At 34.8% G+C, this 25,181-nt stretch overlaps 1 protein-coding gene across 3 annotated transcripts in view; it reads left to right on the forward strand.

Moving 5' to 3' along the window:
* Positions 1-25,181, forward strand: part of ATR (ATR serine/threonine kinase) — a 142,396-nt gene that overhangs the window by 46,515 nt on the left and 70,700 nt on the right. For all 3 annotated transcript variants that reach the window (XM_036877351.2, XM_036877350.2, XM_036877354.2), the window contains 8 exons: positions 6,698-6,841; positions 8,815-8,908; positions 9,912-10,037; positions 15,694-15,900; positions 16,704-16,817; positions 20,892-21,007; positions 22,521-22,641; positions 23,976-24,113. In XM_036877351.2, coding sequence (XP_036733246.2) covers positions 6,698-6,841; positions 8,815-8,908; positions 9,912-10,037; positions 15,694-15,900; positions 16,704-16,817; positions 20,892-21,007; positions 22,521-22,641; positions 23,976-24,113 — 1,060 coding nt within the window. The remainder of the gene's footprint in view (positions 1-6,697; positions 6,842-8,814; positions 8,909-9,911; positions 10,038-15,693; positions 15,901-16,703; positions 16,818-20,891; positions 21,008-22,520; positions 22,642-23,975; positions 24,114-25,181) is intronic.

Below are 25,181 nucleotides of genomic sequence, written 5' to 3' on the forward strand. Positions count from 1 at the left end.
TTATTTGCTTTTTGTTTGTTGAGGTGCGTGAACTCTTTATATATTTTAGATGTCAACCCTTAATCGGATCTGTCATTTATGAATATATTCTCCCATACTGTAGGGTACCTTTTAGTTCTATTGATGGTGTCCTTTGCTGTACAGAAGCTTTTCAGCTTGATAAAGTCCCACTTGTTCATTTTTGCTTTTGTTTCCCTTGCCTGGGGAGATATGTTCATGAAGAAGTTGCTCATGTTTATGTCCAAGAGATTTTTGCCTATGTTTTTTTCTAAGACTTTAATGGTTTCATGACTTACATTAAGGTCTTTGATCCATTTCAAATTTACTTTTGTGTATGGGATTAGACAGTGATCCAGTTTCATTCTCTTACATATAGCTTTCCAGTTTTGCCAGCACCATCTGTTGAAGAGACTCTCATTTCCCCATTGTATGTCCATGGCTCCTTTATTGTATATTAATTGACCATATATGTTTGGGTTAATGTCTGGAGTCTCTAATCTGTTCCACTGGTCTGTGGCTCTGTTCTTATGCCAGTACCAAACAGTCTTGATTACTGTGGCTTTGTAGTAGAGCTTGAAGTTCGGGAGTGAAATCCCCCCACTTTATTCTTCCTTCTCAGGATTGCTTTAGCTATTCGGGATCTTTGGTGTTTCCATATGAATTTTTGAACTATTTGTTCCAGTTCATTGAAGAATGTTGTTGGTAATTTGACAGGGATTGCATCTGATCTGTATATTGCTTTGGGCAGGAAGGCCATTTTGACGATATTAATTCTTCCTAGCCAAGAGCATGGGATGAGTTTCCATTTGTTAGTGTTCTCTTTAATTTCTCTCAAGTGTAGAGGTGGTTTGTGGGAGGCAAATTCCCTCAACTTTTGCTTGTCTGGGAATTGTTTAATCCCTCCTTCATATTTAAATGATAATCGTGCTGGATACGGTATTCTTGGTTCAAGGCCCTTCTGTTTCATTGCATTAAATATATCATGCCATTCTCTTCTGGCCTGTAATGTTTCTGTTGAGAAGTCTGATGATAGCCTGATGGGTTTTCCTTTGTAGGTGACCTTTTTCCTCTCTCTAGCAGCCTTTGAAACTCTGTCCTTATCCTTGATCTTTGCCATTTTAATTATTATGTGTCTTGGTGTTGTCCTCCTTGGGTCCCTTCTTTTGGGATTTCTGTGTACTTCTGTGGTCTGAACGACTATTTCCTCCCCCAGTTTGGGGAAGTTTTCAACAATTATTTCTTCAAATACACTTTCTATCACTTTTTCTCTCTCTTCTTCTGGTACCGGTATAATGCGGATATTGTTCCTTTTGGATCGGTCACACAGTTCTCTTAATATTGTTTCATTCCTGGAGATTCTTTTATCTCTCTCTGCATCAGCTTCTATGCATTCCTGTTCTCTGGTTTCTATTCCATCAATGGCCTCTTGCATCTCATCCATTCTGCTTTTAAATCCTTGCAGAGATTGTTTTATTTCTGTAGTCTCCTTCCCTACTTTGTTCTTTAGCTCTTGCATTTTTCTCTGCAGCTCCATCAGCATGGTTGTGACCTTTATTTTGAATTCTTTTTCAGGGAGATTGGTTAGGTCTATCTCTCCAAGCTTCTTCTCAGGGGTTGTCTCTGTGATTTTGGTCTGGATCAATTTCTTCTGCCTTTTCATGGCAATAGAGGTAGTTGTGGGGAGCTGGTGCGTGTGTCGGCTGCCAGAACGTCCCCTCTTGCTAGTTTGTGGCCTTCCTCTCCTGGAAGAACAGTGACCCCTAGTGGGTTGTGCTGGACAGCTGAATTCAGACAGGGTCGCTGATTCTTGCCCCGCCTCTGTGGAGTAAGCTCCGCAGTTGCTGTGGGCGTGGCCGCTCTCAGGCCGCTACTCCGCTATGGCGGAGCCGCGTGGGAGGGCGAACGGGCGGGAGGCTGTTTATCACTGTGAGGGGCCTTGGTGCTGCCGCCCAGGGGCTTAGAGTGCCTGGAGTTCCCTGGATTCCCAACTGCTGGGCTGAGTGTCCCGGGACGCTTCCGTCCAGCTGTGGGGTTCCTGTCCCTCTAAGACTTTCAAAAAGTACCCACTTTTCTTTGTCCCAGGGGCGTGGACTGCAGGAACCCGCTCGCAGGTTTTACTGTCCTTTTTTCCTAGTGTCCAGCACACTACGCACTGTGTGTCTGCGATCCCGGTGCGGATGGCTAGGGCTGGGTGTTTAGCAATCCTGGGCTCCCTCCCCGTCCCGCTCCAACTCCTCTCCTCCCACCGGGAGCTGGGGTGAGGGGCACTCAGTTCCCGCCAGGCTGGGGCTTGTATCTTACCCCCTCCGCGAGGTGCTGGGTTCTCACAGGAGTAGATGTAGCCTGGCTGTTGTCCTGTATCTTCTGGTCTGTCTTTTAGGGACATTTGTATTTTGTTGTATTTTCAAAAATATGCATGGTTTTGGGAGCAGATTTCCGCTGCTCTACTCACGCCACCATCTTGGCTCCTTCTGCTCTTTAGGGTTTTTTTATGTGCAATATCATGTCATCTGCAAACAGGGACAGTTTAACTTCTTCCTTGCCAATCTGGATGCCTTTTATTTCTTTGTGCTGTCTGATTGCCATGGCTGGGACCTCCAGTACTATGTTGAATAGAAGTGTGGAAAGTGGGGACCCTTGTCTTGTTCCCCATCTTAAAGGAAAAGCTTTCAGTTTCTTGCTGTTAAGGATGATGTTGGGTGTGGGTTTGTCATATATGGCCTTTATGAAATTGAGGTACTTGCCCTCATTACCCATTTTGTTGAGAGTTTTTATCATGAGTGGACATTGAATTTTGTCAAATGCTTTTTTAGCATCTATGGAGATGATCATGTGGTTTTTGTCCTTTTTGTTGATATGGTGGATGAAATGGATTGATTTTGAATGTTGTACCATCCTTGCATCCCTGGAATAAATCCTACTTGGTCATGATGGATGATCTTTTTAATGTATTTTTGAATTCGGTTTGCTAATATTTTGTTGAGTATTTTTGCATCTATGTTCATCAGGGATATTGGTCTGTAATTTTCTTTTGTTGTGGTGTCTTTGACTGGTTTTGGTATTAGAGTGATGTTGGCCCCATAAAATGAGTTTGAAAGTAGTCCCTCTTCTTTTACTCTTTGGAAAACCTTAAGGGGAATGGGCATTAGGTCTTCACTAAATGTTTGGCAAAATTCAGCAGTGAGACATCTGGTCCAGGTGTTTTGTTCTTCAGTAGGTTTTTGAATACTAGTTCGATTTCATTGCTGGTAATTGGTCTGTTTAGATTGTCTGTTTCATCCTTGGTCAGTCTTGGAAGGTTGTATTTTTCTAGAAAGCTGTCCATTTCTTCTAGGTTATCCAGTTTGTTACCATATAATTTTTCATAGTGTTCTCTAATAATTCTTTGTATTTCTGTGGTGTCTGTAGTGATTTTTCCCTTCTCATTTCTGATTCTGTTTATGTGTGTGGACTCTCTTTTTTTCTTCATAAGTCTGACTGGGGTTTATCTGTTTTGTTTATTTTCTAGAAGAACCAGGTCTTGCTTTCATTGATTCTTTCTGTTGTTTTATTCTTCTTGATTTTATTCATTTCTGCTCTAATCTTTATTATGTCCTCCCTTCTACTGACTATGGGCCTCATTTATTCTTCTTTTTCTAGTTTCATTAATTGTGAGTTTAGACTGCTTATATATGATGGTTCTTCTTTCCTAAGATAGGACTGTATTGCAATATACTTTCCTCTTAGTACAGCCTTGGCTGTGTCCCACAGATTTTGTGGTGTTGAATTATTGTTGTCATTTGTCTCCATATTTTTCTTCATCTTTGTTTTTATTTGGTCATTGATCCATTGGTTATTTAGGAGCATGTTGTAGAGCCTCCATGTGTTTGTGGGCTTTTTCATTTTCTTTGAGTAATTTATTACTAGTTTCATAACTTTGTGGTCTGAGAAACTGGTTGGTACAATTTCAATTTTTTTGAATTTACTGAGGCTCTTTTTGTGGCCTAGTATATGATCTATTCTAGAAAATGTTCCATGTGTGCATGAGAAGAATGTGTATTCTGCTGCTTTTGGGTGTAGAGTTATGTAAATGTCTGTTTGGTCCATCTGTTTTAATGTGTTGTTCAGTGCCTCTGTGTCCTTGCTTATTTTTTTGTCTGGTTGATCTGTCCTTCAGAGTGAGTGGAATTTTGAAGTCTCCCAGAATGAGTGCATTGCATTCTATTTCCCCTTTTAATTCTGTTAGTATTTGCTTCACATATGTAGGTGCCCCTGTGTTGGAAGCACAGATATTTATAATGGTTATATCTTCTTGTTGGATTGAACCCTTTATCATTATGTAATGTTCTTCTTTGTCTCTTGTGACTTTCTTTGTTTTGAAGTCTATTTTGTCTGATAGAAGTGCTGCAACTCCTGCTTTTTTCTCTCTTATTAGTTGCATGAAATATCATTTTCCGTCCCTTCACTTTTAGTCTGTGTATGTCTTTGGGTTTAAAGTGAGTCTCTTGTAGGACGCATATAGATGGGTCTTATTTTTTTATCCATTCAGTGACTCTGTGTCTTTTGATTGATGCATTCAGTCCATTTACATTTAGGGTGATTATCGATAGTTATGTACTTAGTGCCATTGCAGACTTTTGATTCGTATTTACCAAAGGTTCAAGGTTAACTTCCTTACTATTGAAGAGTCTAATTTAACTCACTTAATAGGCTATCAGAAAGAGAATCTAAGGGTTCTTTTCTTTTTCTCCTCTGTTTTCTTCCTCCTCCATTCTTTACATATTAGGTATCACATTCTGTACTCTGTCTATTCCTTGATTGACTTTGGGGATAGTTAATTTAATTTTGTATTTGCTTAGTAATTAGCTGTTCTACTTTCTTTACTGTGGCTTTATTACCTCTGGTGACAGCTATTAAACATTAGGAACCCTTCCATCTATTGCAGTCCCCCTAAAATTGACTGTAGAGATGGTTTGTGGGAGGTAAATTCTCTCAGCTTTTGCTTATCTGGAAATTGTTTAATCCCTCCTTCAAATTTAAATGATAATCTTGCTGGATAAAGTAATCTTGGTTCCAGGCCCTTCTGCTTCATGGCATAAAATACATCATGCCACTCCCTTCTGGCCTGTAAGGTTTCTGCTGAGAAGTCTGATGTTAGCCTGATGGGCTTTCCTTTGTATGTGATCTTATTTCTGTGTCTGGCTGCTTTTAACAATCTGTTCTTATCCTTGATCTTTGCAATTTTAATTACTATATGTCTTGGTGTTGTCTTCCTTGGGTCCCTTATGTTGGGAGATCTGGGGATCTCCATGGCCTGAGAGACTATCTCCTTCCCCAGATTGGGGAAGTTTTCAGCATTTACCTCCTCAAAGACACTTTCTATCCCTTTCTCTCTCTTCTTCTTTTTCTGGTACCCCTATTTTGTGAATATTGTTCCGTTTGGATTGGTCGCACAGTTCTCTCAGTATTCTTTCATTCTCAGAGATCCTTTTTTCTCTCTGTGCCCCAGCTTCTTTGTATTCCTCTTCTCTAGTTTCTATTTCATTTATCGTCTTCACCCTGTCCAATCTGGTTTTAATACCCTCCATTGTGCTCTTCAACGATTGGATCTCTGACCAGAATTCATTCCTGAGTTCTTGAATATCTTTCCATAAGTTCATTAGCATGTTAATGATTTTTGTTTTGAACTCCCTTTCAGGAAGAGTCATGAAGTCCATGTCATCTTTCTCAAGGGTTATATTAATTTTACTGTGTACCAGGTTCCTTTGGCGTTTCATGTGTTTGTATGGCGCCCTCTAGTGTCCAGAAGCTCTTCTCTCTGGAGCTGCTCCCCCCATGAAGCAATGTCATGGGTCACCCAGGAGTGATATTGTTGCCTGGGGGGAGGAAAGAGCTGTTTCCTGCTTCCCGTCTGCTATGCCCTTCTCCAGTGGCTGAACCAGTGGGCTGAGCACACAGGTGTAAGCTTTTGTCCCAGAGCAGCTGGATATGGATCCCTGCTTTCCACAAGGGGCTGGAATCTGTCTCTCCAGGAACTCTGCCTTTTTTAGCTTTCCAACCCCATAATCACGAGAGTATCATGAAAGCACCATGAAATGTGGGTTTGTGCTCCCAGAGCAGATCTTCAGAGTTAGGTATTCAGCAGTCCCAGGCATCCAACTCCCTCCCTGCTCCATTTCTCTTCCTCCCACCGGTGAGCTGGGGTCGGGGAAGGGCTTGGGTCCTGCCGAGCCACAGCTTTGTTACGTTACCCTGTTCCGTGAGGTCTGCTCTTTTCTCCTGGTGTATGCAGTCTGTTGCAGACTTCTTTCCTGTTGCTCTCAGGATTAGTTGTATTAATTATATTTTCATATTATATGCGGTTTTAGGAGGAAGCCTCTCTCTCACGTCTCATGCCGCCATCTTTAATCCTATTATATCCCCCCTTTTTTTAAGTATAAACAAATGTACACACAGCACAGTCACACATACATTTTTTTCATGTTAATCCTGCCCCAAAAGGTAGTATATTATACTATAATTCACCTTGTTTTATGACATATTACAGAGATAACTCTGCTTGATTACAGAGTAGATATCTTTATTCCAGTTTTTACAGCTGCCTTATAATCCTGTTTGTTTGTATCATAACTTGTCCAGCTAATAACTCACTGATTGAACTTTATAAATAATAAAAATAATGTCTTTTAACTTTTTTTTTTTTTTTTTTTTCACATAGAGCTTGGAACTGCTTTGTTCATTGCCTGGATCATGCTTATCTAGGCTCCCTCCTCAGTCATGTAATAGTAGCTTTGTTACCTCTCATACACATCCAGCCTAAAGAAACTGCAGCTATATTTCACTACCTCATCATTGAAAACAGGTATTTATTGTAATTGAAATTAATAAAGATAGCAACTTTTATTCCAGTATTTTTATGTTTCATGGTATGAGAATTACTGTTGATAATGTGAAATTGTTCACATTCTTCTTAATTAGGAGTCCATCAAACAAAAACAATTGACACGTTTAAATTGGTACATACTGAACTGATATTTTAGTAACATGCTTCCATTATAAGTATATTTAAAACATTAATTAGTAGGTCAGAAACTCAAAATTATTTTTCATCAGTCTGAAAGAGGCAAGGCTTACTTTACCTTTCTTCACACTTAAAAGGCAGACCGTTGAATAGCATAAGAAAGGTTAGGAAGGATGTTCATCTACTTTTTATAGCTTTCCTTAATTGAAACCTTTTTTCTTTCATTGTATTAGCCTTTTAATCAGCCTCCCTCCCTTTAGGCTTTTATCACATTTCTTCATATTGTTCATAATCAAAAGCATCTCTTTATCTGTATCATTGCAGCATTAAGAAATATTCTGTGGTTCTCCATTTCTGAACTGGCAAATTCCAAATTATTTGTCTTGAAATTCAAGACTTTCCAGAATTTGGGTACCTCTTTTTTTAAAAACCCTTTCCCAGGATTTTCCAAAATAAACACTAGGGTGTTGCTAATCTGGACTGCTATTTCAAAAACATACTTTACTCCTTCCCATTTTAATTTTTCACTTGGGCTGTTTTTTAGCCTAGCATGTCTTCCTATACATTTTAAAATCCACATTTGCACTTACTGTCATATATTGTGGTTCCTTTGCCTCTGAAAACTTAGGACTTAAGTACTTATTTACTTCCTCATATGCTATTGTTATTCCCATTAAGCATTTCTATTAGCTGTTCAGTCAGGAAGAAAACACTGATGAAAAAGTTAATGTCATTTTTTTCCAGTTAAAACATGTTTTTCCGATATTTTGAACATGATAAAACATCATAATCAGTAATCTAGATAACTTTTCAAATACTTTTCAAATTATATAAATATCATATCTTTGCTATTTATTATAGAGTAGTCATTTCTCCCACTTTTCATATCATGGAAAAAGATCTCTTTCATTCCGGCTGGATAAGGTGATGTCATGTTCCCTTACTGAAGAAATTATTTCAGCCTTCCTTTATTGTATCCATGGTGTCTAGCACATAGTAGTTAGTTAATACATATTTGTTGCTTGAATGATTGAAAATTAGACTTTAGAAATACTTTTATTTGGGCCCCCAAAAAGTAGAGTATTGTATTTGAAGCAAATTAAAAATTGTAGCCTCAATAAGAATTATTTGTTTATTTTTCTCTAAAATTCTTTATGAGAATTTACGTTTTGGGGTCAGGTTTGGCTGTCTGTTGCTGCACTACAAGTCACTCCAAAACCTTGTGTCTTAAAACAATGAGCATTTTTATTTGTTCATAATTTTGCAACCTTGGCTGGGTTTAGTAGATCAATTCTTTGGCTGGTCTTGCCAGTGGTCACAGGCGTAGCCACAGTCTGCTAGCATGTAGACTTGGCTGGGCTTCTCCCTCTTTCCATGTAGCCTGTCCATATAGGTAGCCAGACTCTCCTAAATGGTGACTCTGACTCTGACGAGCACAAAAACAGAAGCTGCTAGACCTTTTTGACACTTAGGCCCCAAACTCACTCATTTCTTCTGCCACATCCTGTTATAGCAAGTCACACTAGCACAAATTGAAGAGGGAAGTGACTATACATGGATATGTATACGAAGACTTATAGTTTACTCAGGGCTACAAATGTAACAGACTGCCACAGTGTGATTATCTTAAATTTGATTGTTTACCACTGTTGGTTAGCTAGTATCCTACACATGAATAGGAAGAATACTTTGCTTGTCAATAATCTATTAGTACTTAGCATGAATTAAATTGGCCTTAGTTTCACCTCTGCTTTGTATTTTTTTTGTATCCATACTCTTTGCAAATAATTCTTTTTCTTCTAATTAACTGTTAGGGATGCTGTGCAAGATTTTCTCCATGAAATATATTTTTTACCTGATCATCCAGAATTAAAAAAGATAAAAGCAGTTCTACAGGAATACAGAAAGGTATTAATTTTTAATTTATGGCTTAGTAGGTCAGTGATACAAAATTGTGCCCAAGTTCTAATACATTGAGTAGATTCTCTAGAATCATATCTAGAGATAATCATATAATGATGATTGATTCCTGGTGACTACATAATCCTATCATAGATTCATGATTTTTAGCAGGAAGTTTAAGCATTTAGATCAAAGATCTATTAACATTAGATAGAACAGAGAGCATCAAGAATACAGTTCTTGTGCCTTTACTACTCGGGTAATATGTCCTTACTTAAAGTCCCCTAAAGAAGAAGCTATCATAACTGCATGCCCTGAGTAAAGGAAGAAAAGCTGTGGAAGGATTCTAGTTATGTGTGCTGCAAACCATGGTATGGAAATGTCAGATCTGACTGGTTCCTGAGCTTTAGAAGGGGAATTAATCTGCAGTTCCATCATGTTGAAGTCCAGTGAATTCTCTAAAATTATGAAAATAATAATGATTATTCCATAAAGTTTTAGGTTATGAAGTGGGATACCTGACTTTGGGTCAGAGTAGCAGAGGTATTTCCTACAGACCCCAAGATTGGTTCTGAAGTGTTTATTTTCTCTTTTGCTGAACAGCTCATCATAGTCATAAGAAAATAAGTAGTCAAAGTAAGTAGTGAATTTTCTGTATAATTTATAGACCTGGTTCAAGGCTATTATATATCCCTTTGTAAGTTAAGGGAAACTTGTATTTCTTACAAGAAGGATTTATTTTAGATAAGTAAATTCTTATTTAGAATTTATTGGAGTAAAATTTTTCTCCAGGTCTAAAGATTTTAGAATGAAATCCCTTTTCCCCAAGAATTACTAGAAGTGACATATGCTATACAAAGGAAGAGATGGAAATTATTTTTTAAAACTGCTTTTAATTGAGGAATATTTTATCTACTTAAGTGGTAACTATATAGGGAATATAGGCCTTCCAGAATGATTTCTGAAATCATAAGTTGGTAGTTGTAGCTCTCTGTGCTCTTTTTTACAGGAGACCTCTGAAAGTACTGATCTTCAAACAACACTTCATCTCTCCATGAAAGCAATTCAGCATGAAAATGTAGATGTTCGGATTCATGCTCTTACAAGCTTGAAGGAAACCTTGTATAAAAATCAGGTATATGAAGATATAATTAAAAAGCTATAGAAAAGAAAGGTTGGAAGTTTAAAGAAAAGATGATAGGTTGGCATATTTTCTTGAGATTCAGTAGGTTCAATGAAGGAAGTGATTTTTATTTTACTGAGATTATCATCCCATATTTAGAATCATATATCTATGAGATGCCCTTTGGGGCTGAATACCAGGGATCTGTAGCATTTTTTGTTGTTTTAGAATGGTTGTGATTTGACAATTATATCTTAGGTTAGTGCATCTTCCTGAGTAAGTTTGTGTGTGTACAGCAGCAGTTTATGTGTCTTCTCATGTAATTTCCTATATATATATAGATATTTATCATATAAAATTTCAATAACTTTGCCATCTTATATTTTGAATGAATTGACTGTTAGTTTTCGTAAAGGTAAATGTTTAAGTTTACTTTTTCATGGGGCCACTGAACTTTATTCTTTTCTTTGGCAACATGATGCAGATTGTCCCTAACTTTGATGACAGTGAGAAGTGGTATTTAAAGTACCAGATCAATATAAATCTATAAAATGGGAAAAAATGAACTGAGGTACTTATTTTTGCATTATCAAGAACCCATATGAGATGTGAAAGGCCAAGACCCTCATGAGTTAGTGGATTACAAAACTGAGTTTTGTTTATTTTCATGATAGAAGGAAACATTTACTTAGTACAAAACATATACATGATGGTAACAAGCAAATTCTTGTGGGTCAGTGAGCTTGTATAATGAATCTGGGTAGCAGCCAATGTGGAGATGCTCCTACCATATGTGAGGAACCTTGAATCTCCTCAAGCATAGGTCTTATGCCCTCCTAACTGTGGCTCTACATTATCAGCATTATTTATATTCTCATTCTCTGTCCTACACTACATTGAAACTGCTCTGTGCTTACACTGGCCCAAAACCTCTACCTGGGTTTTAGAAAACATAAAGGGCCTCTAGCTTTTTAATTTAATGTAGTAATTTATGAGCAGCTGAGGATCTCTCTTCCTGGCATAAAGGCTTTCTAGTTTAGGTCATTTCTAAGTAGATGGCATGGTCATGGCAAAAGGAAACTTCATATTGTTCATCACCTCTTAGATGTAAGTGACTAAATCTGCAAACTCAAGGAGATTTGTTATAATCTTAGAGAAAAGCTACAGCTGCCCTACTTTTGCCATCTATGTCACAAAAGGTAAATCAACGTGTGGTAATTCCTGACAAGCCTTCCTTCAATGTGAAGCCCCCAATTCTAATAGATGAGCTAGGCAGAGTAAGAAGGTGAGTGTACTTGCAGGAGTCTTGAAGGTCAGATTGAGTCGTCTGAATAAGATGTAATGGCCATCGATTATTTTAGGGTATTTTAAAGTAATGGTTAATTTAGTTTACATTGATATGTAGCTGGATAAATTTACTTTAGGTTGATAAGAAGAAAACTAAAGACAAGGGGGTTTTGGAGGAGCCAGAAGAGATAAGAAAAGAAGGGAAGGAATCTAACGACACTTCTTCCCAACCATACCCTGGCAGATACTGGGCTAAAACACCTAGGACAAAAGGGAGAAGGAAATGGGTTCTTTTTCAACTGGAGGAGGAAGGTAACATCAAAATGAAAAGCAGTTCGATTAAGTCCTAGAACAGTTCTGTTAAAAAGAATTTTCTGTGAGGATGGAAATGTTCTATATCTGCATCATCCAGCAGTAGCCACTAGCCACATGTGGCTATCTTGAGCACTTGAAATGTATGATTGAGGCACTGGATTTTTCATTTTATTTAATTTTGCTCAATTTAAATTTAAATATACACATGCGGCTATTGGCTATTATATTTGGAACTTGCAGCCCTAGAAGATGGTTGAACCTCCAGCAATATCGGAGCATGAAACTGAGGTAATACAGGGTTAGAGTCAGAGTCTTTGTAGTGGATGCTCTGAGAATTCATGAGAGAACAAATGCAAAAGATATTCTTTTCAAAGTTCAGATCTTAGCCAGAGGGAGAGGAAGAAACACTTCAGGAATGTGTTAAAAGGAAGTGTTTATTTAAAAATGAACCTAGGGTTGTCATTTAACTGGCTAAATAAATAATTTGCTATAATGTAACAACAAAGCAAACTCTAAAAGATAGTGTGACAGTTAATAAGATGATAGCTGCTATAGTCTTAGATACTTGGCTGGATGGACTGACTGACCCTATAAAGGCCCTGTACTGGGAGGTAGCCCCTAGATAGTCATTGACATTAACAACAGCTTCTATTCCTTACTTTCAAGGAGGAATATACATTTTCTGAAGGATATATAAAGGACAGCTAAGCTCAGTGGATAGCAGAGAATTTTTATGCTATGTCAAAAAAATTAAGCCGTTGGTCATATTAAGCAACCATATAATTGCTTTCTGAAATTTGATGTTACTCAGGAAGAAGTGAATCCTTATGGTGAAATTCCAGAAGGACAAGTTGCTTTTGTTGAGGCCAAAATAAACTTTGATGCCAATGCAAAATTATAATGAAAAGACATCATTAGTGATTATAAATCTGAAAATGAGTCCATTGAAAATAAAACTGCTAGAGATCTCTGAGTTACCCTAGGATAATGGTGGATGCCTAAATCTGAATCTATATTCTACTCTCCAAAACATCATAAAGAAACAAGTAGAGCAAATAAAACTATGCATAACTCATACCTTCACCATAGTTGTTGTGAGACTACTGAGAATACTATAAACTTCAAATTACCTGTAACCAGCAGAGCTATCTCTGTAGTTCCATCACAAGCTTTTGTTGAGAGTTAGTTAGATTCTGAGGAGTTGGTATGAAAAAGAAGAAAAGGGGTGGAGTAACTAAGGATGATGAAGCAAAGATAAAATCACCAGCAGAAAGAGACAGTCCCATTCTAAGTGCAGCAGTACTGAAAACAGGTCCAGGATGTGGTACATCAGAACACTGGCAACAGGGATGGCACTTGAATGTGTGCTGAACCTAAGGTTGCTGTCTCTAAAAATCACTATCTCTGGGGAGAAGTAAAACAATAGGAAGGGGGAGGCAACTCTTTGGAGATTTAACTTGTAAACAGAGAAGAAAATAAGAGGGAGAATTTTAAGGGTCCTATAGAAACAAAATGAAATCTATAAAATCAAAGATGTGCCAAATCCTTCTCCTATTACCCTACTACTAAAAAAGCTACTTATGAAAAAAACTGTACTTACTATTCTGACAGAGAGGGTACTCATGAAACCGGAATCTTGCAAGGCACTACAAAAACTTTGAATATATGTGTTCCTGAATGAGCACATCCATAGAAACAAGTAAATAGATTAGTGTTTGCTGGGGGCTGGAGGGTTGGCAGGAAATGGGGAGTGATTGATAATAGGTAGTTTCTTTTGCAGTGATAAAAATGTTCTGGAATTAGATTGTACTTGTAAGTAAACTAAGTAAATACCATTGATTTATATACTTTAAAGGAGTGAATTTATAGTATGTGAATTATATTTCAATAAAGCTGTTTAAGAAAACAAGGAAAATAAAAATAAAAGGAGAAATTAATGATACAGAAAACAGAAAAAGAGAACTAATTAATAAAAATTCTGGTTCTTTGAAAAAACTAGCAAAATAGATAAATCTCTTACCTAATACAGAACAAAAACCAGAAAGCAGAACTTAGGAAATGACAAGACACTGACATTCCTATGTCAATAGGAAATAACCATTGAAACAAAGGAAGTATTTTTTTAAACCACAAAAATCTACTGTGTACCCTTTTGTGCAAATAGATTTGTAAACTTGGATATTTTCCTTGGAAAATATAGTTTATAATAAGTAACCCCAGTAAAAATAGCTTAAAAGAATAGTTTCTGTAGAAGAAACAGAGAATATTATAAAAGAACTACATCTAGAGGAAAAACCCAGTTTTCATCAGGCCTAGTGGTTTCACAAAGGATTTTTACCAAATTTTATAAGTCAGGTAGTCTCAGTGCTGTTTATATTGTTCTAAAACAGAGAGAATGAAGGAAAACTTCCAGGGATTTTTTTTTTTGAGGCAGTATAGAGCTATGCTCACTAAACTCCATGAAGATCGTACAAAGCAATAAAATGAAATTTCATTATTACCAATATCAATGCAAAAACTTCTAGATGAAATATCAAACAATCAGTTTCATATGAAGGAAACAATACCCCATTACCTGTTGTAATTTATTCCAGGATTGCAAGGATGGTTCAAATTTGGCAATCTATTAATATAATTCATTATATTAATAGACTAAGGAGAAAAATTATACTGTTATTTCCATAAATGCTGAAAGTCTTTGACAAAGGCTTTAAAATCCACTTCAGATAAAAATACTACAAAAAAAGGGAATTAATGGATACTACCTTAATATATTATAAATGCCTACCTATGTACATGTGTGTGTTTATTTATATGCATGCATACATACATACATACATACATACACATACTTAATGGCAAAATAAGATGCATTTCTACTAAAAGCAAGCTTGCTCATTATCTCCACTACAATTTAATATTTAGTTGGAAGTATTAGCCAATGAGTTTAGACAAGAGAAAGCAGAATCATAAGAATTGAAAAAGATGTAAAACTATATTTACAGATGATAAGCTAACTTAGAATTATCAGTAAAACTAACACAGATAACAAACTAATTCAGTGGGATAGCATACAAAAATATATAAATCAATAATCTTCATATAATAAATAACCAAATAGAAGATTTGTTGGAAAACCTGATTTAATATAGTAACAGAAAAAGAGAATATACTTAGAAATAAGAATAACAAGAAATGTATAAACCAATAAGAGGAAAAACTTTGAAATGCTCCTGGGAGACACAAAAGTATAATAAACAAATAGAAAACATCCCTTATTTATTGGGTAGGTTGACTCAAAATTATAAAGATTTCAGTTCTCTCTACAGTAACATAAATTCAATGCCATCCCGAAGAAATACCAACAAGTTGTTTGTTTTCTTAACTAGAAAAGTACATAGTGATGTAATATGGATAAATAAGTAAAAATACCTAGGAAAACTTGGGGGAAAAAAAAGCAACTATGAGAATTCCATCAGCTCTACCAGACATTAAGATACTTTATAGTCTCTGTAATTACAACAATGGGATTCTGGTGCATGAATAAACCTGTTGGGAAAGAATAGAAAGTTTAGACATAGACCCTAATGTATATACTTTTTAGTCTTGTTGTTTAACTAACAGCTGTTCCTCCTTGACTTACTGAAATAATCTGTCCACTATCCTTGAAAAGTTACCCTAAGTTCTTTTCAACTTCTTCATTGCTGCTTTACCTTGTAAATATATGTGTTATTATACATATCATATATTTTAGTTGTTTACATGTCTATTTTCCACTTAGACTGTGAACTCACTGGGATAAGACTATGTCTTACTTTTGTATACTACTGATGTAATAATAGTAACTGCTTAATAGACTTAAATTAAAACTTTCAAACCCTATTAATGATTGTGAACTATATTATGTGAACTCATCAAAAACTAGCTGAAAAGAACTGCAGAGACAGGAATTTCATTTTGTCAATACTTATGTCAGGTATTCCATAGTATTTTTAAGCATTCTAGTTAGGAAAACATACTAGTTTGTAGAAGCTATGTAAAAACTTACTTTCTACTTTTATTTTAGGAAAAACTGATAAAATATGCAACAGATAGTGAAACAGTGGAACCTGTTATCTCACAGTTGGTGACAGTGCTTTTGAAAGGTTGCCAAGATGCAAACTCTCAAGCTCGGTTGCTCTGTGGGGAATGTTTAGGAGAATTGGGGGCAATAGATCCAGGTCGATTAGATTTCTCAACAACAGAAACACAAGGAAAAGATTTTACATTTGTGGTAAGTAGTGGTAATTTTTAAAAAGTAGAGTTCTCTGTCCTATTGGGGCTTCTATATTTGATTTACAAAGAATGTTGAGATTATCCTTAGTGGCAACATTATCTGAACTAGACAACTTAGGTAACTTTGGGTTTATTCCTTAATATTATTGCAGACACTTTGAATCAAAAATAATAAAGTTTGAGCCCAGTCTAGTGTGCTGTTTCCTTTTAAATAAAGCTTCCTAACCCAGTAACGGCAAATATTTAAAACCTAATGAATTATTTAAATATTACTATTTAAACACTGTGGCTAAGTATTTCTGTGGAAAGCTCATTTCCCAGGGTATTCTCATAGTGTGCAAATAAAAATGTTTCCGTGGTCAAATGAGTGGGAAATTGTGAAACAAAATTAACGGAAGATTTAATATATCGATGTGCACTGTGAGTGTTCACTGTGTATCTTCAAGAGTTACTTTAAAATTATTTCTCAGAGCGTCTCATTACTGGGGTCCTATAGAATGCAATTTAGGATATATACACAGTTTTGTTTTTAAGAGTTAAAAATTAAAAAATGCAAATTGTTGAAGCTATGCAAATGTTGAATACACTTTATAAAATAGCCTAAAAACCCTTAGGTTTGGTTGCTTAGCTATAGACTATATTTTAACCTTGGTACCAAATTTAATTTGAACCCTAACTGTTCTTTTTCTAAGTTAAATTCACTTAGTCTACTAGTTAAATTAACCATGGAAGGCATGGTACAGCTGAAGAAAATTGACATAAATAATTCTTGAATTTTAATTTTTTCTTTCTTTTATTGAGACTGGAGTAGAAGATTCAAGCTTTGCCTATGGATTATTGATGGAATTAACAAGAGCTTACCTTGCATATGCAGATAACAGCCGAGCTCAAGATTCAGCTGCTTATGCCATTCAGGTAAGAGTGCATGTAGTCATTACTGGTATTACATTATTGAATTCTAGTAAGAAAGTTGTAAACTATACTTGGAAACTCTTTTAATTTTTTTAAACTATCATTTTTATTATCAAAGTTCATGACAAATTTCAGAGAGTACAGAAATATATCCTCTAACAGATTATTATAGGTACTTGAAGATTTTTTCTATGTATATGCAAATATATATGTTTTCTCCACCAAACAAGGGGATCATGTTACTTACAATGTGCTGTAACTTGATTTTCTTCTGTGTTTAACAGTCTATCTTGGGTAATTTTCTGTATCAGTACATATATTTCTCATTATTTTCAACAACTTAGTGTTCAATATGAATGTACCATTATTTAAGAAATTTATTTAACACATTTAGGACATGTTCAGTGTTTTGCTTTTATAAAACATGACTTAGAAACACATATATTTCTGAGTACTTGAATGAAAATATTAATAATATAAATATCTAAAATTTGCAGTATGCCTCAAAGCAAGTACAGAATTTACACTGGATATATTGTATCAAAAAGTTTCATTAGTTTATACTGCTTTGACAAATCTGCCTTTTATCAAAGTTTTAAATGTTGCCAGTGTGATAGATGAGAAATGGTATAGTTTCAATTTGCATTTAATTATGAGAAAGCCATATCATCCTTAATATATTTATCACTTTTTGTGTGAATTTTCTGTGGATGATCTTTGCCCATTTTTCTCTTGGTATAAGCTGGTTTTCTTTATTGCTTTTTTAAGACTTATTTGAATATAATGGAAATTAATTCTTTGTCTATTAGACATGTAATATTTTTCCAGTTTGGCTTTCTTTGCCCTTTTACTGGTAGTTTTCTCAATTAAAAGTTTTTTTTGTTTTGTTAGATATTCAAGTCTGGAATTCATGACGACAGGTTTAGGCTACCAATATAAATTAGGAGGTTTTCATTGTAGAGATGGTATTTAAAACTATGGTTCTAGATGAAATGGTCAAGAGATGGAGTATAGGTAAAAAGGTTCTAATAATTGAGCCCTGGACATTGAGAAATCAGTGAGAAGAACAGGGAACAAGTAAAAAAACTGAGAAGGAGCTGCCAATAAGATAGGAGAATGTGCTGTTCTGCAGAAGATAAGGAAGTATTTCAAGAAGTACAGAGTGATCCACTGTTCAAAATGCAGATCATAGGTGTAACAACCTAAGAATTGAAAATTGACCGTTGGCTATAGTAACAAAAAGGTTATTGGTGACCTTGACAAGAGCAGCTTCAGTGGAGCATAGAAAGTCTTAATAGAGTATTTTTAAGAACACATGGGAAGAGAGGAATTAGAGAAATTACAGGAACTCCTTTGAGGAGTGTTGCTATTGAGAGCAGAAGAATGAGATAGTAGCTGGGGAGGAAAGACAACTGGAAAAATAACTGTGTTTACATGTTGCTTGGGAACAGTTTAGCAGAGGAGAGAAGTGTGATGACATAGGAGAGAACTGATGTAATATATTCTAAATAGGCAAAGAGTTGTGGAATATAGTGTATAAGTAGAAGGGGTAGCCTAAATTACAAACAAAAACAATTCCTCTGTAGTAACAAGAGAGAAAACAGAGCATATGGGCATAGGTACTGCCAAGCTGGGTAGATACGAGGGAACTTGTTGGTCTCTTCGGATTGCTTCTGTTAGTATCTTCATGTTTTTAAGAGTGTAAAATAGTGCTAGTATCAAAAAGTTCAAGAATTGCTGACCTCCTAAGCCTGAGATTGGAGGTTGATTAAGAGGAGTTTTGTTAACTAGAACTGCTTTGTCAAACATCAGAAAAAACTGGCTTCAAACAAAAATTTAATATTTTAAAGTTAAATGAAAATGGGTTTTATATATTTCTGCATTTGAACTTTTCACATACTTTCTTACGTTTATTTAAAAATATCAAATGTATGTGTGTACATATTTTGCTAGACAGTGCTTATATTTTATAATATTAGAAATACATCTGTTGTATCTGGTCATTTTCAGTAGAATTGGAAAGAAAGAGTAATAGGTGATTCAACATACAATACCCTAACATATTTATCTTGTTTTGAAGATTGATACTAAAGACAAAGATTTTTTTTTTCATTTATGAAATCCCATTTGTTTTACATTCAGTAAGGTAAAATACAACCATTTATTACTGGGGTTGAATAATAATTTGGTTTTTTAACATTTGCATTTTATTTTCAGAATTTTAAGTTCAATATTTTGTATCCAGAATTTGAGATATCTTGAATTTTTTTTTGAAAGTACAGTGCCCCTAAAAAGGGCTATAGAGCATTTTTATTTTTTATTTTTATTTATTTTTTAATTTTTTTTGAGAGGGCATCTCTCATATTTATTGATCAAATGGTTGTTAATAACAATAAAATTCTGTATAGGGGACTCAATGCACAATTATTAATCAACCCCAAGCCTAATTCTCAACAGTCTCCAATCTTCTGAAGCATAACGAACAGGTTCTTACATGGTGAACAAGTTCTTACATAGTGAATAAGTTCTTACATGGTGAACAGTGCAAGGGCAGTCATATCACAGAAACTTTCGGTTTTGATCACGTATCATGAACTATAAACAATCAGGTCAAATATGATTATTTGATTTTTATACTTGATTTATATGTGAACCCCACATTTCTCCCTTATTATTATTATTATATTTTTAATAAAATGCTGAAGTGGTAGGTAGATGCAAGATAAAGGTAGAAAACGTAATTTAGTGCTGTTAAGAGGGCAAATGTAGATGATCAGGTCTGTGCCTATAGACTAAGTATTAATCCAAGCTAGACAAGGGCAACAAAACATCCACAGATGCAGAAGATTTCTCTCAAAACAGGGGGGGTGAGGTTCTAAGCCTCACCTCTGTTGATCCCCAATTTCTCACCTGATGACCCCCCTGCGACTGTGTCTGTCTTAGGTTGTTCCTCCCTTGAGGAATCTTACCCGTCTCTGGTTAACCAGTCATCTTCCAGGGCCATACAGGGAAATGTAAAGTTGGTAAGTGAGAGAGAAGCCATATTGTTTGAAAAGGTTAGCTTTTTACTTCTTTGCAGATTTATGCCCTGTGGCTTCTATGCCCAGCATTTGTCTTGAGGTATCTTTACCACTTGGAAGAATTATGATACTCGGTAATTTCGATATGTGGCACGAATTCTACTAAAGGGTTGTAATTAGGAAGGAAGAAGAAAAGCTATAGAAGTAGCAGACGGAAGAAAACATGGGAAGATTGATTATTTCTTTGACATATCTTCTTGTAGAGTAACATAAGCATGTATAGGTTTTAAACTACTAATTAAATTGCGTACACACATTAACATAATAGGAGTACAGCTACATAACAAAAGCAGACCTACAATTATCAGCCATATCCAGTGAAACCAAGAAAACCAGTTAGGCACCCTAGGCATTTGTGAAAACTTATCAATGATATGATGGATATTGTCTAACTGAATTTGAATAGTTTGAGAAAAATCAGACAAATTAAAACAACACATTCCTGGGAACTGTTCACATCCCATATGTTCTTTTAACAGTAGATAGTCTATGGTCGCACGATTTTGGAGTGCTGCAACTTGCACTTCTCCTAATTCTTGGTTGAGTTCCAACAGTATAGATCCAGTCAAATTTGTTTTACTGTATGCACAGGCCAGCTTAGATATGAGATATCTTGAATTTTTAGAATATTTTGCATTTGTAGTTGCTTTCATTAAAATTCAGAAAAGATCGAATTCTAAGAATTATACTGCAGATATAGAATATTCCAATTTTTTTCCTACGGATAGCTCTTAGTCTTATATTTCAGTGCATATTATATGTATAGAGCACAAACTGACTTCATGGTCTAGTACTACCACAGCTTTGTGGCCTTGAGTAAGTCACCTAAATAGTTTTAAGCATTGAAATAAATGTCCTAGCAAGTTCAGAACTCCAAAATTTTATAATTCTATATATTTTTAATGTATCTTTGTAATTACAGTGTGAAGACTGTTGATGAATATAAAGATTTATCTGCTTCACTGTGGGTTTACAAATGTAAAATATGTATTTGTAGGAGTTACTTTCTATATATGACTGTAGAGAGATGCAGACTGATGGCCCAGGTCACCGGTTGTGGAGGAGATTTCCTGAGCATGTTCGGGAAATACTGGAACCCCATCTGAATACTAGGTCTGTAGGTCATTAAAGCTATTGTCATAGCATTGTTTTTAACTTTACAAAATTGTTGTATTTTATATAACTTTTAGCATTAGAAGTATTTTCAATATATTCTAATATGTATTTTCGCTATGATTTATACTTATAATCTTGTCAAAATGAGAATTAAGTCTGCTTATTGGTAAAATTCTACAACTTTAAGTATTTAGACAAACCTGCTGAAGCTGAAAGGATTGATTTACATTTTTAAATTCAGCTGTCAGTAGTACTTTGAAAGAATCTGCTTTTAGTTGAATATGAATTTAAGGTTTTGATCGGTGAAATTAATATAAAAATTTCAGAGTTTGAAGCTAATCCCAAAGCTGTTAGTAATCCCAATTAGAGATTAGAAATTTTTAACCTTCCCAGTTTCTCTACATAGAGATATTTTTTTCCCTCTACTTTAAAAAAAGTATTTTCTAACCTTTTAAAAAATCAACTTGAATAACTTTGTTAGGACTGATTGAAATCCATAAAATTACAAATTTTTAAAATTAGAAACAATAATTTTAGGTACTCTAGGTCACATGCTTATAGATTTGTGACCATGTGTAAATTACTTTCCTTCTTTTAGCTTTAGTATGGTGCTTAGACTTGTAGTAAAAATTTTTATAAAAGCCCTTAAGTATGCATATGTACTTATATATACCCTTTTATATTCAGATATCTTTTAAATTTAGAACCTTGTATACTTAGCAACAGTGGATACAGCTGGTAAAGACAATATGGCAGTTGAGTGGGTAGAGGATGTTACCTAGTGAGTGCTTCCAGTGAAGGACCACGAAGAACAAGCTGGTTAGGGACAGAGGTAAAGAGTGGGAGATGGCTTAGCAGGGTCAAGGGACAGAAGATCTCAACAAGAGGGAGCAGGTATGTTAGTGTAACTGGGTAAAAGAATTGAAAATTTAGGAAATTGGCTATAGAGTGAGATGTCTAAATAATTTGTTTTGGAAGTGAAGAAAGTTTATTTTGAATTGGCGAGGGTGTCCTGATGAAGTAGAGGAGAAAGTCATTGAGAAGTTTTGCGTTTGCCTAAGTGGTGCAGCCAGACCTTTAAGTCACTGAGGATGATGAGACTTAGGGAATAAAGAAAACACAGAGAAATGTACTAAAATTTCAGTGAGTTTGGTGGGGATGCCCATAATGAGCAGTAGAAATGAGTGTACCAGGATGGCTTGAAACTCAAAGGAACAGATCTTTCTCATGCAAAAATATGGAGTTGGAAGGATCTGCAAGGAACACTGAGGAAAGGGAAGAGGCAGACTCAAATCCTTTGAAGTACTTGGAGTGTGCAAGAATTAACCTCTCTCCCACTATTAAGAACAACTTAGGAGTATTAGTATCTTTAAACAGATTTCAGTAAAGGCATGGCAGTAGTGGGGTAGTCAGTGAAGGAGTTGATATACTTTCTTAATACTTCTTTACTAAGGTTATTAACAGATGTATATATTATATATTTTTAATAAACAAAATTTTTAAATTACAGATATAAGAGTTCTCAGAAGTCAACAGATTGGTCTGGAGTAAAGAAGCCAATTTACTTAAGTAAATTAGGTAATAACTTTACAGAATGGTCAGCATCTTGGGCAGGTTATCTTATAACAAAGGTAAGAGAATTCTGTTCAGAATTTGTTAACTGAACAGAAATTCTAAAGGAAACTGGAACATCTATCTGAATACATAGCACACACAGCAGACCTTGAAATATGTGTGTTAACATTGACAGAAGTATTTATAGAAAATGTTTGCTAATAGAGAGTAACAATTTCTCTATTGGTACTAGTAGCAGTTTCTGGGTAAGAAAGTAATTATTTTCTCAAGCAAATTATTATGGTCTTAATGTGTTTGTAAAATGTCCATTACAATATGTCTTTTCATTTTGCACTGTATAATAATACTGTTTAAAAGCCTATAAATGCCTTCTCAAGAGTTTTATACATAGTAAAAATTTTTTTTTATGTAAGAAAAAGATATATGTTCCCTTTGTGGCTGCTTCTAAAAGAGGATACATTATCTAAACATCCTCCAAAATAAAAACAAAGATAGTTAAAAGAAATTAGATTTCCTGGAGAAAAAGAGGTATATTTCTGATGTTTTCCTAATTTGAGATTTCTACATGCCTGACAGGCAAGAAGGTACTCTGTGTTCTGAGAAAATGTTTAAGGCATATTTAAGATTCACAGCTTTTGTTTTTAATTTATATTTCTGTTATTGTTTTACAATATTATTATAATTTATATGTGGCAATTTCAAGAAAGTCTCTCGTGAACATACTGAAAATATATATGAATTGTAGAATACTATTAAATTAATGACTTTCAGCTCTGGATTCTTTTATTTAGCTTTGTTTTATTTTTTAAGTGAAGCATTTATATTTTGAAGAAGGAAAAACCTTTACAATTTTATAAGAAAACAGTAATATTAGTAAAATCAAAGGCTAGATCCTACCAATAAAATTTGACTGTAAGTCCATGTCATTTAAATTTGTTTTTTTTTCCTTTAGTTAATCACTGTTAACTTATTACTTAATAGCTTAGTACTTAAAGTATAAAATAAGATAAAAATGTGAATCTTCTACTTAATATGCTGGCCCAGAGCATACTTTTTGGTTACTTTAGTCATCTATGTGCTCAGGTAATTAACACACTAAATTTAATGTTAGCTAAGTAAAATATACTATAATTAGGTAAGTTAGTCTGTAACAAAACATGATACATGTAAAAATGAACTCTAAGGGGGGAAGGCCATTTGTGCTGAGGTGGTGGACATTGTCTTTAGGGGTCTCAGTGGTTCAGGCTGTGGGGAGTATTTAGAGTGACCAAAGATGTGGTGTTCTGAGATCCTTGTGTACATGCCCTCTCCATAAGAGAATGTGGTTTTGGCATTAATCAGTAGAATAAAATGTATAAAATTATTCTCTCTAAACCTTTTGAGTTTATAGGTTCGGCATGATCTTGCCAGTAAAATCTTCACCTGCTGTAGTATTATGATGAAGCATGATTTCAAGGTGACCATCTATCTTCTTCCACATATTCTTGTTTATGTCTTGTTGGGTTGTAACCAAGAAGATCAGCAAGAGGTGAGATACCTCTTTGTTTCCTGTTTTTCTTTGGTTCCTGTTTGTCCAAACATTTGTCCAATGTAATGAATATTAGAAAGGCTCTGAGTAGGAAAGTAGGTCAATGTATGGCTATGTATGTACGTGTCTAGATGCTTACAAAATCCTTCTTATCCTTTTATTTATCAAAGAATTATACAATGCTTAGTGTAGAAAACTAGAAAGTATGTATTATTAATATGCCCAAATATGCATAGAACTTTTTGAGAATGGTACATAAGAAACTATTGATAGTGTTTTTTCTGGGCAATAGAACTATGAATTAGGGTAAAGGAGGGAGAATATTCTCCTTTTTGTTTACAATTTTCATAAAGTTTTATTTTTTAACCACATACATATGACACTTTTTTTCTTAAGGTGACATTATTTTTGAAGTATACCTTTTGACTACCATTCCTGATTCCACATCCCCAGAGGTCATCAGTGTTATTAATTTATTATTTCTAGACTTTTTTTTTTTAATGCAACTGGTTCTGTTTTTGTTTTTTTTTTTATGATGCCATCCCATTGTAGGTATTTTTCTGCAACTAGGGTTTTTTATAATACATATACAACAATATTTTATAATATATATATTATATATACAACATAATACTATATGTTTGTTATATAATTATAATAAATAATACAATATAATTAATATAGTATATATATTGAGCCACCCTTTTTAATATAAATGTTGCATAATGTAATCCTTTCATTTAATAGTTTTACCATAGTTTATTTAACCATTGACATAATAATAATTATTTCCAGTTCTTTGCTTTTACAAACAATGCTATAGTAAACATCATGGTAATTCTTACTTGTGAAAGTGTTTATGTACATATGTCTAGGGTGGATTCCACAAAGTAGAATTATTGGGTTATGTGGTTTGTACATTTAAATTTTATTAGAGCCTGCAAAATTGTTTACACTGATTTATCATCTAACCAACAGTTCACAAGTGTATCCAGCTCCCATACACTTGCCAATAGTAATATTTTGAAACATTTAAATTTTAGGCAACATGGTGAGTAAAAAAAGAAC

The sequence above is a fragment of the Manis pentadactyla genome, chromosome 1 (genome assembly GCF_030020395.1).
Source record: "Manis pentadactyla isolate mManPen7 chromosome 1, mManPen7.hap1, whole genome shotgun sequence".
Taxonomy (NCBI): Eukaryota; Metazoa; Chordata; class Mammalia; order Pholidota; family Manidae; genus Manis; species Manis pentadactyla.